The 18,366-nt window shown below is 39.1% G+C and overlaps 1 protein-coding gene across 7 annotated transcripts; it reads left to right on the forward strand.

Moving 5' to 3' along the window:
* The first annotated feature begins 1,532 nt into the window (after positions 1–1,532).
* Positions 1,533–16,631, forward strand: LOC122312470 (uncharacterized protein At1g51745). Of its 7 annotated transcripts, none has more exons than XM_043127089.1 (5): positions 1,535–2,020; positions 12,732–13,330; positions 13,487–13,555; positions 13,679–13,777; positions 14,940–16,631. In XM_043127089.1, the coding sequence occupies exons 1-5, from the start codon at positions 1,839–1,841 to the stop codon at positions 16,238–16,240; spliced, it is 2,250 nt and encodes a 749-aa protein (XP_042983023.1). In that variant the 5' UTR covers positions 1,535–1,838; the 3' UTR covers positions 16,241–16,631. The 7 variants fall into 7 exon arrangements, with proteins under 7 accessions (XP_042983017.1, XP_042983023.1, XP_042983020.1 ...); XM_043127086.1 differs by having other exon boundaries at positions 1,536–2,020; positions 13,487–13,573; XM_043127088.1 differs by having other exon boundaries at positions 1,536–2,020; positions 14,934–16,631.
* Positions 16,632–18,366: the final 1,735 nt, after the last annotated feature.

An 18,366-nucleotide genomic window follows, 5' to 3' on the forward strand; every position in this document is an offset into this window, starting at 1 on the left:
TTTACTCATATACTATTTTGTTAAATGGTGGGATAAATTTCCACACACAGAAGACATTATTTCCTCCATAGTTAGAGACTATCCTCAGATTGCTCCAGATATTCTAAACCTGAAGGATTTCCCTACGGTGAAGGCACCTGTTTTGCCTGAATATCCACTTGCTTAGGATAGTACTTCAAATACTTCAGAGAAATTATGTAAGTCTAAAAAGAAGACCATTCTTGATGGACTAAAGAAGAAATATTTAATTAAAATATTAAAAGCCTCCCTTGAAGTTGATGAAGATGAAGTCGAAGAAGATTCTAAATTTAACTCAGATGCATCCTCTAAGGCTCCATTTGCTGATAATGACTCATACAACAACTTCTTTGGCCATGATTCTGAAGGCACGCCAAAACTTTCAAATGATTAATTCATCAAAGTAAACTGCCAAATATTTCACAAAGTTTCACAAGACTACTGGTCTCTTGACTCTACTTACAGACACTTCTATTATGTTGCTTTCAGAACAAGAAGACAAAACAGACTCCATATTTTCAGCTGAAAAGTTTGTCATTTGCCAGTACCAAAAGACATTTTGTCTCGATGAATGGTAAAAAAAGTGTCATTTGCCAGTACCTAAAGACATGTTATCTGGTCCTCTAGTCATTTGATACTATTTACTTTTATCTTATTGCTTTTGACATTTCACTTCCAGTTATCTGGTCCTCCAATTAGTCATCCTTCTACTCTACTTTATTATGTTTGAAATATTTTTTGACTTTTTAAATATTTCAATCTTGAAATATATCAAGATTGAAATATTTTTTCAAAATAGTTTTGAATTTTTTAAAACACAATATTAAGTAGGGTTGGTGGAATTAAAAAAAAAAATTTAAATCTTATATATATATATGTTTTGAGATTTGAAAAAGAGTGGATTTCATTGTACATATGAGAATGGAAATGCTTTTGACTTTTTAAAATTTGGTTAACTTTGCTATAATTTTAAAGAGTTGTTCTATTTTAGAATTGGTATGTACAATATATTATTTACATAACTTAAATAATAAGATTTGATTTGTAAGATTTAAATTTTAGAATTTATTTTTCAATTTAAATTATATTAAAATTATGTCACATAAGTATTTTATTAAGTATGCTTTAGATGTCTTCTCAAAAATAGAAATTTTTAATTTTAATAACTAAAATGGTTTTGATGCAATATTTGGAGCTTATAATTTATAAATCTTGTGTGATTTCGGGAATAAAATATAATTTATTTTAAATTTAAGAGATTATGTACTTTTTTTTTAGACAAAATAGATAAATCTTGTATCCAATTAAAAAATTTATTTTCTTAATAATGAATCTGACATTTTATTAAAGGAAATGTTAAGAAAATATTGCAATCAGTAAAAATTAATGCAATTGAATGTAATAACTCTACGAAAATATATCCATTTTAGAATTGTGTCGGAATTACTATTTTTTAATAGTGTGACATTTTATTTTATTCAGAGTTTGCCCACGGATCGGATATCTGCCCACGGAGTCGCCCGAACCCGCAGCCCCGTAGAACACGGAGTGATTCAACCCATTCCTTGCAATATTTTTCCCAAACCACCAAAAAATTGAAAACTGAAAACCCTAGAAATGGAAACTAGGTCAAATCCCCAATTCTGATTTGCATGGAATCCCTACACCTATCCCGTATTCCCCATATCGGATCCGCCTTGTTCGTCACTTCTGGGACCTTCCATTTCTTCTTTGCTGGTGGCTGACCCGAACTCGGACTGAGATAGAGAGACAGAGACAGAAACAGAGAGAAAGAGAGACAGATACAGAGAGTCAGGCTTATGGATGGTGAGGGATCAGGTCCGGCAGGTTGCAGCCCGGGATCGATTGTTTGGGTGAGGAGGAGGAACGGGTCATGGTGGCCCGGGAAGATACTGGGGCCCGAAGAGCTCGGGGCTTCTCATCTCACTTCTCCACGGTCTGGGACTCCTGTCAAGCTTCTCGGAAGGGAAGACGCTAGCGTGTGAGTGTCTTTCTTCCTCATTTTTATTTACTCAAAATTACATATTAGGATTGGATTGTTCTGTAAAATGAAAGATCTCGAGTCTGTCAGTGAAGTTTGTGCACTACTGTGGGGCTTTACACTTGACTATTGGGTCCTTTTGTAATGGGTATACTTCAGTTTACCCAGAAAATGAAGAACAATCACAGAACAATGAACAAGCATTCACAGAATAATGAACACAGAATGAACAAAACCCAAGAATCACTTTCTTGATTCTTGAAGAGGCTTTCGAGGAACCTCCAACCTCCGAGGCGAATTCTTATTAATCTTTCTGAACAACTACAAATACAATGAATTCAGCCTTTTATACTGGTTACTGAAATGAAACGCTAGCGAATTATTATTCCCATTACAACAAAACTCCCCGTATCGGCTTCCTTACAGTTAATACCGTTGGCTTCCTTAAAATGCACAGGTTCACTTACTCAGCGTGCACCGTTAAATCCCTTCATGATAGATTCTCTTCATTAATCAAAATGCACAGCTTCACTTACTGAACAAATGCACCGTTTAATCCCCTTTCAGTTAATACCTAACTTTGCAGCCCCTTACATTCCCTTCTCCTTAAAAGGTCCTTGACCACAAGGACTTAACACCCATCTCCTCTAAAGGACCTTGCCCATAAGGTGAGTATTGGTCACGTAATGTCCAGAGGAGTTCCCAAGTACTGTCCTTAACAGAAGCCCCTAACCACTTCACCAAAACTTGTAACAGCATGGTTTCTGATCTTCTCCATTCTTCTTTGCAAAATCAACTCAGGTTCAGGCTGAACTTGTCCCTGAGAGTCTAAAGGAGGTAGTGTAGGAAGTGGCATATCATTCTGACCTAGCTTCTTCTTCAGACATGACACATGGTTTCAGATTGTGGCGTAAAGAGAGTTTTCTGTCTATATGGCTGCAATCTAAGAAACACCCAATCTCCCACTTAAAATTCCCTCTCAGTCCTTCTTCTATCTGCAATCTCTTTCATTCTGTTCTAAGACTTCAACAAATTCTCCCTCAACATCAACCAAAGCTGCTCCTTGGATTTGAGTTGCTGGTCTATTGCAGGATTAATAGAAGTACGTGCTACATAAGAAGCTAATTTGGGAGGTAAGTAACCATAAAGTGCTTCAAAGGGATAGACTCTAATTGAAGAATGACAAGTGGTGTTGTAACACCATTCAGCCAAAGGAATCCATAAATTCCACTCCTTAGGTTTGTCACTTGTATAGCATCTCAAATACCCTTCAACAGTCTTATTCAAAGCCTCAGTATGCCCATCCGATTGTGGGTGATAAGCAGAACTGAAATTGAGAGAAGTCCCTTGCATTCTAAATAGCTCCTTCCAAAAGTTACTAGTGAGGATGGCATTTCGATCTGATCCAATGGATTTAGGTAATCCATGGAACTTAAAGACACTAGAGAAAAAAATCTGCGCCACTTTACTTGCTGAATAGGGATGTGCCAAAGGGAAGAAATGTCCAAACTCAGTAAATCTATCCACCACGTTAAAGATCACAGTGTAGCCACCTGAGAGAGGTAAACCCTCAATAAAATCCATAGAAATATCTGCCCATGGTGAAGAAAGAACAAGTAATGGCTGCAAGAGGCTAGTTGGATGTACATTTTCATGCTTGCATGTCTGACATACCTCACATTCCCTGACTAATGCCTTTATATCCCTGCGCATTCCTTTCCAGTAGAAATCTAGTTTAGCCCTATGCAATGTCCTGTGGTTGCCCACATGACCAGCTTGTTGACTATGGTGAATGTGATGCAAGACTTTGGTCTTGAATGGTGAGTCTGAAACCGCTACGATCTTTCCCTTCCTTAACAACAAGCCTTGTTGTAAAGTAAAATGCTTGCTGATCAGTCTTCACTTTAAAGCCACCCCCCAAGAGATAAGGTCTCCATTTAGCTACAACAAAAACAAGAGCTAATAACACTTTTTTTATAGGTAGACAAGAGCATTGCCTTACCTTTCAATGCCTTGCTATAAAAGGCAATAGGTTGACCCTCCTACATGAGGACAACTCCCAATTCAACACCAGAAGTATCACACTCAATGGTGAAGCTCTTAGAGAAATCAGGCAATCGAAGTACTGGTGGATTAGTAACAGCCTTCTTCAACTGTTGGAAAGCCTGAAATGCCTCAGTCCAATGGAAATAATTTTTCTTCAATAAAATTGTTAATGGGGCAGCAACGGATCCATAATCCTTGATGAATTTTGTGTAATAGCCAGTGAGGTCTAGGAACCCTCTCAAAGCTTTTAAGGATTGGAATGGGCCATTAAACCATGGACACAATCGTGGAAGGATCAGCTTTGATATCACAACCATAAATGATATGGCCCAAGTAATCAACTTCATGCATGGCAAACTCACACTTTGACATCTTTGAATATAGACTATGCTGCTTCAGTACTTCTAGAACTGATCTTAGATGTGAAACATGATCCACCAAAGTTCTGCTATAAACCAAAATGTCATAAAAAAAACCAAGACAAACCTTCCTGAAAAAGGTTTAAACACATCATTCATTAAGCCTTGAAATGTGGCAGGGGCATCACTTATCAAAAAAAAAGAAATGTGGCAGGGGCATCAGTAAAGCCCAAAAGGCATTACTAAGAACTAATAGTGGCCCTCATGAGTTCTAAAGGTTGTTTTCTCAATGTCTGCATCTTTTACTCTAATTTGGTGATACCCAGATTTCAAATCAAGCTTGGAAAATATTGTTGCTCCTAATAATTTATCAAGTAGCTCATCAATAACAGGAATGAGAAACTTTTCCTTGATGGTTACTTGATTTAGTGCTCAATAGTCCACACACATTTTCCATTAACCATCTGATTTTTTTTACAAAAAGCACTAGTGATGAAAGTAGACTCTGACTGAGTCTAACCACTCCAGATTTCAACAAATCTTGAACAGTGTTCTCAATCTCAATTTTCTGATAATGAGGATATCTATAAGGCCTGATTGAAACAGGACCAGTTCCCTTCTTAAGAGGAATGTGATGATCGAAAGACCTGGTGGGAGGTAACCCCACAGGTTCTGCAAACACCTGTTTAAATTCTTGCAACAATTCTTCCACCTCTTTCACCTGACTTCTAGGTTTTTCTGTCTGATCCTCTGCCCTTAACTGTAAAAACCAACCTTGCTGTCTCACCAAAGAAGATTTCAAGCTGCCTTCCCCATTACCTTATGCCATCAGACTTCAGCCCATGTAAAGTGACCTTGGACTTTCCCACTGTAAAACTCATAGAGATGGAATTAAAATCCCAATTGATTGGCCCCAAAGTCTTTAGCCATTGAACTCCCAAGACAATGTCACATCCACCCAAAGTCAGAACATGAAAAGGAATTCTAAACTTTGAGTCTTGAATTTTTATGACTTCTTCGCATTTACCACTACTAACCAATCTGTCACCATTAGCCACTCTCACTTGCAGCTTTGAATCATCATGCACCTTTAGCTTGCTGCCTGCACCACTAGTGGATCAAAAAAATTATGTATACTTCTTGAATCCACCAAGATCACCACCACACAACTTCCTACCCTTCCCAACAACCTCATGGCATTATTATTAGAACAGCTAGAAATTGCATGAATGGATACTTCCACCCCTTCTCCATCTTCTGTCACCAACTGTTCTCTGGTAACTAGAGGCTGATCCATGACCTCCGCAACTTCTAAGGCCTTATTAACAGTGTTATCAACTTGCAACAGATACACTTTAGGGGACTTACATACATGTGCAGGATTCCATTTTTCATCACAATGGTAGCATAGGCCCTTCTTTATTTTTTCATCCATTTGTGAAGAAAAAACTTTCTTGACTGCTAAAGGAGGTTTCTGCATTCTATTATCCTCCACTATAGACTCACTTGGTACTGAAACACCTATCCATGGTTTCTTAACAGCTAATAGGTACTCTTCTTGGATTTTTGCTAATCCAAAAGCAACCCCAAGATTCACTGGATTAAACATCTTCATTGGCAACCTGTTTTCATCTTTCAAACACTCACATAACAACTGAGCAGATTCCTCTCAGATAAGCCTTTTAACCTATTCGACAAGGCTTCAAGCTGTGATTTATACACAGTTATAGAAGTGGTCTGATTTAACTTGGTTAATGCCTAGATTGGGTCATTGTATGCTGATTGCCCAAACCTAATTTGCATTGCCATAACCAAAGACTCCCAAGAATTGAACTGACCCGAGTCTAAGGCAGTTTGGTACCAAACCAATGCCTCACCCTCCATGTGATAAGATGCTGCCGTCAATTTCTGATGAAATGGTGTTTGATAAAAATCAAAGTATTGATTGACTTTAAAGATCCATCCAGCAGGATCACTACCATTAAAACATGGGAAATCCAAACGAAAACCCCTTTGAACAGCTTAATCCTCATGACTTCTAGGCTCATTAGACATCTCTCTATGAGAATTAACATGTGAAGACTCCCAATTGCTAGAGGAAGGGAAGGTGAATAAGTCTGTATCAGAGGGGGACATTAATAAGGAGATGTGGTTGCTGGAAATGGAAGGGGGGCCAGAGGGGGACATTCGGATATTACCAGAAGGTATGGAGGAGGTTGAGTTGAGGGATATTGAGACTAGTGGGGCTGAGGGAGATATGGATAGCCCTATCCTGCTATGTACTCTATCTCCAAAGCCGGTGTTCAGATTTTCTTCGGACTGGGTGCTAAAAGAAGTTGAGAAACTTCATGAATGTGTGGGGATTTTGTGTCCTGGATTTGAAGATCAGTTCAAGGCTCTTCTAATTGCGATAGAGGCAGGGAGAACTACAGTTCTGAAATCAGCTGTGAAACATGCTTCAAGAGTTCTATTAACTATGATAATAAGGAAGTGTGGGGAGGGAGAGGGTGAAGGGAAGGGGGCCAGCGTCTTTTATTAATGCCTAAAATCCTTTCGTGGAATGTAAGGGGGATCAATGATGTGAATAAGCGCCTTCACATTAGATCTCTTCTCCATATCTGGAAGGTGGACATTGTTTGCCTTCAAGAGACCAAGTTGTGTAGTACTGACAGACACATAATTCGTAGTTTGTGGGGCTGCTCCTTTGTGGGGTGATGTTATTTAGCTTCATTAGGGGCTTCGGGAGGTGTGTTGGTATTGTGGGATAAACGAGTGGTGGAGATGGTTGAGGAATGTATCGGGATGTTTTCATTGGCCATATCTTTTAAGAACATTGAGGATGGGTGGATGTGGGCTCTAGCGAGTGTGTATGGGCCCAATGCGGATAGAGAGAGAAGTTTTTTGTGGGAGGAGCTGGCTGGGTTACATTCCGTTTGGGACCTAACTCGGGTTTTTTGTGGAGATTTTAATATAGTTAGGTTCCCTAGTGAAAGGGAGGGGGCATCTACGTCGACAGGTGCAATGTTAATGAGGTTTCTTTGTCAAGGAAGAATGCGGTTGTGATTGAAATTGAGAAAGTTTTGTTGATGGAAGAGAGATCTTGGAGGCAAAAATCTAGGGCGCTTTGGTTGAAGGAGGGGGATAAGTGCACCAAGTTCTTTTACAAGGTGGCCAATTCACATAGACACAACAATGCTATTGAAGTCCTCCATTCCAGCTCACATGTTGCATTCTACTGAAGAAATTCAAGACCACACGGTGCAGTATTATGAGGAACTCCTTGCTGAAAAAGTAGATTGTCGCCCCAAACTTGATGGTTTAAGTTTTGACTAGCTGGGTTCGGAGGTAGCAGGATGGTTAGAGAGGCCGTTTGAGGAAGAGGAGGTGCATCTTGTGGTGAAAGGTATGTGTAAAGACACAGCCCTGGACCCGGATGGCTTTTCCATGGCTTTTTTTCAAGAATGTTGGGACATAGTGAAGGAGGAAGTGATGTAGAATTTTCATGATTTTCATACTAGTCATAAGTTTGAAAAGTCACAAAACGCTACCTTCATTGCTCTCATCCTGAAGATAGTGGGTGCTAATGACTTGAAAGATTTCTGGCCTATTAGTTTGGTAGGTGGGATTTATTAAATCATCTCTAAGGTGTTAGCCAATTGCATGAGCGTGGTGATGGATAGTCTCATATCCAAACCTCAAAATACTTTTGTTCGGGATCGGCAAATTTTAGACTCAGTTTTGATAGCAAATGAGTGTTTGGACAGTCGGATAAGAGAAGGCATCCTGGGGGTCCTTTGTAAGCTAGACATGGAAAAGGCCTATGACCATGTGAGCTGGGATTTTCTTTTCTATATGCTTAGAAGATGTGGTTTTGGGGATAAGTGGTGGGAATGGATTAAGCATTGTGTATCGACCGCTTGATTTTCAGTTTTAGTGAATGGAAGATCATGTGGCTTTTTTCAATCTTCTAGGGGTTTGAAACAAGGAGACCCGCTATCCCATTTCCTGTTTGTTATTGTGATGGAGGCTTTGAGTCGTATGGTGGAGGCTGATGTAAGGGGGGGCTTTCTCACTGATTTTTCAGTGGGTAGCAACAGTAACGTTAGCTCCATTTCTCATTTACTTTTTGCGGATCATACCCTCATTCTTTGTGATGCAGCTAGTGGCCAGATTCAAGCCCTAAGGGCGTTGTTGTTGTGTTTTGAAGCTGTATCGGGGCTCAAGGTGAACTTGGAGAAGTCGGAGTTGGTCCTGGTGGGGGATGTGAGCAATATAGTCTCTTTAGCGGAGCTATTGGGTTGTAAAATTGCTTCCCTTCCTATAAAATACTTAGGACTTCCCTTGGGGGCATCATATAAAGCAAAGAGCATTTGGGATGGAGAAGTAGAGAAGATTGAGAAAAGATTATCGGGTTGGAAGCGGTTATACCTATCAAAAGGGGGGAGATTAACTCATTAAAAGCACCCTGTCCAATCTCCCCACCTACCATCTTTCTCTTTTTCCATTACCGGTGAAGGTGGCAAACTGGATAGAGAAGTTGTTTAGAGCTTTCTTGTGGGGGGGCATGGGGGAGGAATTCAAATTTCACCCTTGAGTTGGCAAGAGTGAGCTAGCCGATTGCGAATGGGGGGTTAGGTGTGCGAAATTTGTGTGTGTTCAACAAGGCATTATTAGGGAAGTGGTTGTGGAGATACCAAATGGAGGGGAACTTGCTGTGGAGGGAGGTCTTTGATCACAAGTATGGTTGTGCGTGGGGGGAATGGTGTTCTTTAGAGGGTAGGGGGGGTCATATGGAGTAAGCCTATGGAAATTCATAAGAAAGGGATGGAATGCTTTTGAAAAACATTTAAAGTTTGAGGTGGGTGATGGAGCACAAACCCGCTTTTGGTTAGATGTATGGATTGGTGAGAGTCCTCTTTGTACTACATTTCCAGCAGTCTTTAATTTGGTTGGAAACCAGCAGGCCTCAATTTCTGAAATACTATGTCGTGCCAATGAGACGGTAACTTGGAATATCACTTTTACAAGAAATGCTCAGGATTGGGAACTTGAAGAGCTGGTAGATTTTTACAGCTATTTGTATTCAGTAAATCTAGGCATCAATGGGGGTGACTGTCTGTTGTGGACTCACACGGAGAGCAAAAAGTTTATTGTTAAATCTTTTTATAAGGCCCTGACAATCCAACAGCCTACTTTCTTTCCGTGGAAGAGTATATGGAAGGTGTTAGTACCTTCTAAAGTTGCTTTCTTTATCTGGACAGTCGCACGGGGGAAGATTTTAACGATTGATAACCTTAGAAAGTGAGTTATGGTTGTCATGGAGTGATGCTATATGTGTAAAAAGAGTGGGGAATCAATAGATCACTTGCTTTTACATTGTGAGGTGGCTGGGGAGTTATGGGCTGGAATCCTTAGTAGAGCCGGGCTGAAATGGGTTATGCCTAGGAGTGTGGTGGAGGTACTTGTGTGCTTGAATAGATCTCGCAATAGTGCTCAACTGGCAGCAGTGTGGCGGATAATACCTTTGTGCTTAATGTGGTGTCTATGGTCGGAAAGGAATGAGAGGTGCTTTAATGATAAGGAGCGTGGAGTAGGGCAAATCTGGAACCTTTTTGTATTCTCTCTGTTTCAATGGCTTTTTTGCTATTGTTCTAAAGGGCAGGAATGTTCATGAGTTTCTATTTTCTTTATAGCCTACTAGAATGTAACTAGGTGTCTCACTTTGTATACTTCCTGTGTACTTGGGTATTGCCTAGCTTCGTTATATTCAATAAAGATTATTACTTATAAAAAAAAAGACTCAACCAATAAACGTAGCATATCAGAAACTTGCTCTAACCTTTCTGACATACCTGTAATGGCCGATTGGTGACTCTCCAGTTGCCTTTGAACCATTTCTTGTTGCTTTTGTGACCCATCTTGCTGACCTTTTAGAGTTCCTCACATGTCTTCTACCATCACAGGATCGACTACTGCTGATACCAATTGTAATGGGTATAATTCAGTTTATCCAGAAAATGAAGAACAATCACAGAGCAATGAACACAGAATGAACAAAACCCAAGAATCACTTTCTTGATTCTTGGAAGAGGCTTTCGAGGAACCTCCATCGTCCAAGATGAATTCTGATTAATCTTTCTGAACAACTACAAATACAATGAGTTCAGCCTTTTATACTAGTTACTGAAATGAAACACTTAAACGTTTTATTATTCCCATTACCACAAAACTCCCCGTATCGACTTCCTTACAGTTAATACCGTTGGCTTCCTCAAAAGGCACAGCTTCACTTACTCAGCACCCACCGTTTAATCCCTTCATGACAAATTCCCTTCATTAATCAAAACACACAGCTTCACTTACTCAGCAAATGCACCGTTTAATCCCTTTCAGTTAATACCTAACTTTTCAGCCCCATACACCTTTTTCGACGTTTTATTTTTCATAATCTCAAATAGATCCATGAGTTCACGAATATATATATATGTTTGGCTGATTATGTTGTTTATCATGGTATGTTTTGCATTTCATATTATATTATCGGGTGAATGATGATGCTCTTTTAGGTTGGTAGGAAATGTAATGGCGATTGTGAAATTGTCGAGAACTATTTACTCAAGAAATGGTCATTGCCGGTGGTTTTACTAATTTGTTATATATGTATCAAGGGAAGACGTGCCATTTGAGCAGAGCTCATTGGCTTGATATATGTACATATACATGTGTGCATTGTGCAGAACTGAGAACACAAACATAAATCTGGTAGGAGTGCATCATCTTTTGTTTCATGAAATCATTAGTGTTCTTCCTGGAAAAAAAAGCAGCACATGTTGGAGCCAGCTCAAATAACCTCACTGAAGAACTAGATTTGGCAGAGTAATTTAGGTTGCAAAGGTAGCCCATCTTCATGCTTTTATGACTCTATATGATGAGAGGAGAGGCATGATGATGGGCCTAACAACTTGAGGAGATAATGTGCAAAGAAATTCGATGCATGACCCTGCAATATGTGATCTTTCGGCTAGTCTACAGTGAGTGATATGAAAAGCTAGATGGAAATTGAAGAATTACTACAAACCTTGAACTGAAATCCCATCATTTACTTTCCTCTCCCGGTACATTTTAGTTATTGATAATACTAAGTAGATTTTGTCTTATCAATTAAAAAAGAGGAACCTTACTTTTGGGTCTTTCCAAAGACGAGATCCAAACTTCATTACTAGATGTCTTTGGCATTCTAGTTATGAAAAAAAAAAAAATGTCTTTGGCATTCTATAGGTAGGATGGCGACAGGTATGGTTGAATTATGGAATATTTCGGTGTATATTTTTATCCCTAGTGGCTTTACATTTATGTATTTTTCATTACTGTTTTTTGCTTTCAATGAATATATCGAGTTTATGAAGAGGTGGGTGATGTTACTTACAAAAAAAATGAAGAGGTGGGCGATGTCTGTTTCTTTTCAAATCATAAAGCTTTTGTATTTTTGTATGGTTAAATTACTTGGATTCAGTTTATAGTGGCTGCCTATGCTTCTTCAATGGGCCAGTTGTATTTTGTTCTTACTCTATGTAATGACTACTAATCCTCGTCTTCAACCACCTGCCCCTTGTGTGTATATGGATCTTGCTGGAAGTGCCTTCAAGGTGCATGGACGCGAGTTGTAGAAAAAATCTCATATAAATCTGGTTTTCCATGGTTTTTCCCTTCCCCGCGCCCCCCCTTCTGCATCACGGTGAGCTCATACCTGGCATTTCCCCCCTATGTTTCTTCCTTCTTGTTCTTTGCTTAAATTCTTTAAAATTTTCTTTAGCGGTAAGCATGCAAAATCTCCTTCTAGTTACATTTTTCCACAGGTTACGCAATCAGCCTCAAAAGAAAATTTTGTGGTGATTTCTCACCTATCAAATAAATTATCTCATTAGCTTTATATAAAGTATGCTCTCTAGATACCTTGATAAATCCTATGCTTCTTTTCTTGATCATTAATATATTTTATTTAATTTATCAAAGAAAACTCCCAATGGATTACGCTTTGATATGCTGGTTAATTATTTTAATGAAGAGTTTGAAGTGTTTTGATATATATTTGCACAGAAAAGAAGACGACAAAGTGGAACGTTTCTTTAATAAATTATTTGACATATTATTTTCACTGCCTGTGTTGTTATATGGTTGTTTGGAAAACTAATATGTTGTGTCTTATTCTTCACAGATGTTTTGAGCTACTTCTTTGGTATTCATGGCTGTTTTTACTGCACATACTCTGGTATTCATAAAACTCTTGGTTTTTTTTTCCTTCTCAGCGATTGGTACAATTTAGAGAAATCCAAACGTGTGAAGGCATTTAGATGTGGTGAGTTTGATGAATGCATTGAAAAAGCTGAATCCTCCCAGGGCATGCCTATAAAGAAAAGAGAGAAATATGCACGTCGAGAAGATGCTATTCTGCATGCTCTTGAACTTGAGAAGCAACTTCTGGAAAAACAAGGAAATTTTGGTATAGATTCTGATCGCACAAGCAAGAAATTATCTGGTGGTTTGAAAAAGAGTTTAGTTAGTTGTTCAGAAAGTCATGGAGATGATAATGGAAAACATGGAAATTCCAATTCACATCAATTTCCTAGCAGACTTGAAACATATCATAATGATAAGTCCATAGGTGGTGGTCTCTCTTCAAAGAAAGCCATAGATGGAAATCAACTTAGTGGGGATGAAGATCATTCTGAAATTGTACCTCGGATGAGAGGCTTGCAGGATTTTGGTCTCAGGATCACCCCTTCCAAACAAAGGCTTTTATCTTCTGTTGCTTCGAATGGTTCTCGGAAATCTACAGTTGAGCATCATGCTGATGCTCTTCCTGGTGGTGGTGTCCTTAGTATGGGAAATGCAAGTCAGGCAAATGGTAAGCTTTCATGGCATAAGGGGTTGACTAAGGGACTTTTGGTCAATAGATGTGATATGCACTGCCCTCTTATTCAAGGTTTGCAGAGTTGTACAAAATTAGGAGTCCCTCATTCCTTGCTACCTGACTATAGTGCTGTTTCTACATCTATTTCAGGAGTGGAGCAGATGGGAGTCACTTCCCGAGCAAAGAGGAGCAGAAGTCTCTACTTGACAGCTGAGCATGGTGATTCTTTTGATTGTGGTGAAACTTCTCAAAGCCATATTGTGATGTCCACTTCCCAATTTCGAGTTAACTGTCTTCCTCATCCTGGTTCTTTGATTGAAGAAAACTCTTCTGCTTTTACAGAAGAAGTTGATGATTCTTCCGAAACCAATTCTTCGGACTCCGCGTCTGATTCTTCCGAGACAGAACCAGAAATCGATGAAGAGACAACTTTACTATCAGGTTCAGTCTTAACTTTTTGTAAATTTTTTTTATCTCGTTTGCCATGAGTAATATCTACCTATTAAAACTTGATTAATCTATGTGGTTCTATTCTCTGTAATTTGTAAAAGATTGCTAATCTGATGCTTGCTGATGATCTCTCCACGTTGGAAATTTGGAATATTTTTCTGTTGTAACTAACCATGATCAGGTAGACGTGTTACAAATAAAAGATTGCTTATCTGATGCGCCTAGTTGTTGAAGTCATAGGATCACTTATTATAATACCTCATATTTTGCCACATTGTTGTATGACAAGCAGTTTTGAGTTCTTCAAAAGAGTGAGAATTTGATCTATCTGGTTTAGTAGTTCTTGTTGTCTTATTATTGCATAGGATCCCATTCCATTTATTTCACTGTCATTGCCGCATGGAAAAGCAATTAACTAATGTTCTACACATGTTTCGAGAAGTAGTGAATACTGGATGTAACTAATGTTCTACCTGAGTACTCTGATCAGCTGCCCTTCCCCTCCCCCCTTATGTATGTCTGTGCATAGTGCTAACCTCCCTACCTTTTGGTTAGTTTTGTATTTTTTGGATATATTTGCTTCATTGTTTCTTCTTGAGTGAAACTGCTTTGACCTGAACAACTTTACCCAAGGATCTCCCAATTCAAGCATTGGTGTGTGACTTTACGGTAGAGAAGACACTTTTTGGTAATATCTGAAGGCATAGATATTTTTGGAACCATAGCACTTGATGTAGGTCCAACTGGAGCCATTTGTTCTTCTCTTTTAAGAAATGGCAGATCTTATGAATACGATTTCATAATCTAGATTTTGAAATTAAAAAATGGTCTGAAGGTGGGGACTTCCGCCTTATAGGTATGCTTGGCTGGGAGTTACTGTCCAAATGACTGATCTGATGTTGGTCCTGGGAGTTATGCATGGCTATTTGGTTTTTATCAGCATGTCTGCAGGCTCCTATGGTGTGGAAGTATCCCTTTTTTTCCAAACTTTTTTAAGCTTTTGATGCATATGATGTTTGACTTCATCCCTTTTTTGTAATTATTTGATTTTGAGTGCCTGCAATGGCTTGGCTTGGCTATATTGATGTGTATTTTCCCCTCATCAACCTCTAATCTATCTGCTGTTTGGATGTTGCTGTATCTACAGTAGCAGAATGGAATGCGCTGGGAAGATCTGAAGCACAAGAACATGGAAGCATGAACATTGAGGAGCATGATGGTTTAACATTTTTGGGAGACACATCTCACCTTTATCTTCATGACCATGTTTCTGCTAATGATGCTATGTCCAAATGGCGATTGAAAGGTAAAAGGAATATTCGCAATATTACAAAAAGGTCTGTGAATGCAAGTGATGGAAAAGGTTCCATTCATGGAACGTATTCTGAAGAAAAGGGAAGTGGTTTGAGGCAAAGAACATTGAGGCAGAATTTGAGTTTCCATAGAAATGATGATTTCGATTATAGTGTTGATGATGATGATGATGCTGAGGATGAGGATGATGATGATAATATAAGTGAAAGGGATTTTGGCAGTCAGAAAGTAAAAATGGACAGTAGATATTCCTTGGCATCGAGAGCTGCATCCAGGGGTCGAAATAGTGTTGCACGTAATATGGCTGATTGGGAGGACTTGACTTGGGAGGATCAGTCTGCTTTGAGAGGATACTGGGGGGTTAAAGCGGAGCGTTTTGATCCATATTTTAATGCTCATCGTCGTTTTGGTGGGAGGCCAAGGTCCATGCTGGTCAATGTGGATTTGAAGGTTCAAGCAAGCTATCAAAAAGAGCCTGTCCCTATTGTATCTCTGATGAGCAAGTTAAATGGGAAGGCAATTATAGGGCACCCAATTCAAATTGAAGCCCTAGAGGATGGTTCAGCTGAAACTCTTCTTTCTACAGTCGATTTTGGTAATGAGGTGTTTAACAATGAAAATACAGCACTTCAGCCAGCTTGGAGGACTGCAAGGAGAACGGCAAACTTTCGGGTCCCACGTCCTCATTTATCTTCAGTGCTGGAAGGTGATGAAGCTGCGCATGATATTCCCTTCTTAGGTCAAGAAATGAAACCCCCGTTAAAGAAATTAAATGTAGGGAGTTTCAGTTATAAGCCATGCCCAGATAGGAGTAACCTCCCTCTCGTTCCTCGGCCTCAAACTGACCTGAAGATTTTGAAAAAGCCACCAAAGAAAGTAAGCTTATCATCAAGTCAGAAAACTAGAACTCTGTCTTCAATAGCAACTGAACAGAATTTTAGTATCAAGCCAATACAAGATGGCAATAGTGGTCTCATGGATGGGCTGATAAAGCCAGAGTCATCTGGGCACACTACAGTTGCTTGCATACCCGTTAAATTAGTATTCAGTAGGTTACTCGAGAAGATCAATAGGCCGCCATCAAAAGCAGCTAGTAAAGCGGTTTTGTTGAATGGTGATGTGGAGAGAAATCAGTCATAGGTTACTTGTACATTTTCAAATGGGAAACAATAAAATATTATACTGCTAGCACAACAGTTATTGCTTATCAGCATTGTGAAGGTGAAGATTCTGCTGCCTTTTCGAATAATGAGATAAAGCAGGTAATAGAGAGAGAAACCATAGATTATTATTTTTAAGGGACATTAACTGCACATTTGTAGGAACTGGGTTGGAATTAGAGAAACATAACTTGTGGTAGCCAGAAACAAGGTAATTAGAACTTATGTCCAAAGTAGGTACTTTGAAATTTATGTTGACGCATGTATATTTTTATTTCTGTACAAGCTTATTTATGTACATTTTTTATTTTTAAAAAAATATATGGAAAATCAGGAATAGTGGGGATCAATTTAGATTCGTTGTCGAATCAGCAGTTGTGTTGAGCAATTCATTGCAGCGAGAGATATGGTCAGCTGTTTGAACTTTTATGCTCATCTTAAGTAGTTATTTAGGGGGTACATATCTTAACTTTCAGAACTCTTAGTTCGTCTATAGGGGCTTCATAACTTGGCTCAAGTGGTGATGGTCTTGGTCTTGGAGTACCACTTCTTTTAAGGTCTAAGGTTAAACACTTGATGGGTGCAAATAATCTTTTGGGACCACACTCCTGGAGAAAAATTAGATATTTAACCAGTTTTGCATAGGAAAATTTTTGAGGGTGCAGTGCACGAGAATGAGATTTATTCTGTAGGGTGGATCCAAAGGGCCATACCCTAGAGAGGTTCCTCAACATAAAAAAAAAAAAAAAAGCAAGAAAGAAATGTTGTCTGTAGGGTTTAACAATGCATATAATGAGGATATCGATACTTGTAATTGGTTGTAAATTCGACACTTGTGTCCCTATAATATTGATTCACTCTCTCTCACTCTTTCTGTGTGAGTAAATTGCAAATTGCACTACCAAGTATTTGTTACTGTTTGCCGGGGGGAGGAGGGTTGGTGCTTTAGCTCCACCCACCTCCCCTTCTTGCTGGCCAATGCATTGTCTATTCCGTTTAGTTCTGTCCTTTTCTGGTTGGTTTTTTATGTGTTTTTCCGGTAGCACCATCACTTGCTGATCTACTACCTTTCGGTGATCAAAGGCCGAGATGCGCCACTCCAGCAGCTTCCCCAGGTGTTGATTGTCTTGTTAGCGGCAGAAATAAGATATTTCGTGCGGCACGTATGGCTCACGCACAGCCTATGTTGCTAGTGAGATTCACGCACCTCTGTGTTTTAGGGAGTCTTTTGCCGCCACGCGTGACAGTTCCTGGATCAATGCTTTCGGATCTTCCAGATTCGATTGTTTTTCACTCTCCAGATGTGGGGCGTGGCCTGCACACGCCGCTACTGCCAGTTTTGGCCCTTTGCCGGCGATTCGACATAGTGATTGGTTGCTACGCTATGTTCCAGTTTTCTCTAATCCAGGATTGAGTGAAAATGGATGTGATAGTTCCTTCCAGCCAGTCCAAACCAACACGTTGCAGCAAACCCCTCTGTACTGCAACTTTCAGCCGCAATTGTATAGTCTATTTATCAGACTATGTTAAAATTGTCACCAAGCGGTCTTCCCCTTGCGGAAATTGGGTGGGAGCCATTTGTTTGGTTCCAATCACCCCCTTTGTTTTTTCTTTTTGTGTTGTAATGCGTGTTGGTTTTGGAAAGATTGTAGGGAACTGCCACCCCATCAAATTTGTATCTTGTATCCGATAGTTTACTATAAATGTCATACTTTCTGAGAAAAAAAATATGGTTATAAATTTGGAATATATGTACTGCATGTGTTCTTTCCTCTCACACCCAGCCCCTGATGTTGGAATATTAATCCATCTTTTTTAAACATCATTCTCTTTTCCCCTTTTCCTTACAAGAGTGATGTTAGGATCATAGTTTTGAATTTCGTTCCAGTAGTAACGGTTGGAATTTTACATTTTGGTGTAGAATTTAGTATACTATACATTTGAATTTCATTTTGCTCCAAACTTTGGCCATTCCGGCCAATTTCGACCAATTCTAGATTACATTGCGGACTATTTTAACTTTTAGTAGCAACTTTGTAATTTTCTTGAATTTAAATGATATATTTGTAAATTTCAACTTTAGATGACAATAATGTAATTTTAAAA

The sequence above is a fragment of the Carya illinoinensis genome, chromosome 6 (assembly GCF_018687715.1).
Source record: "Carya illinoinensis cultivar Pawnee chromosome 6, C.illinoinensisPawnee_v1, whole genome shotgun sequence".
NCBI lineage: Eukaryota > Viridiplantae > Streptophyta > Magnoliopsida > Fagales > Juglandaceae > Carya > Carya illinoinensis.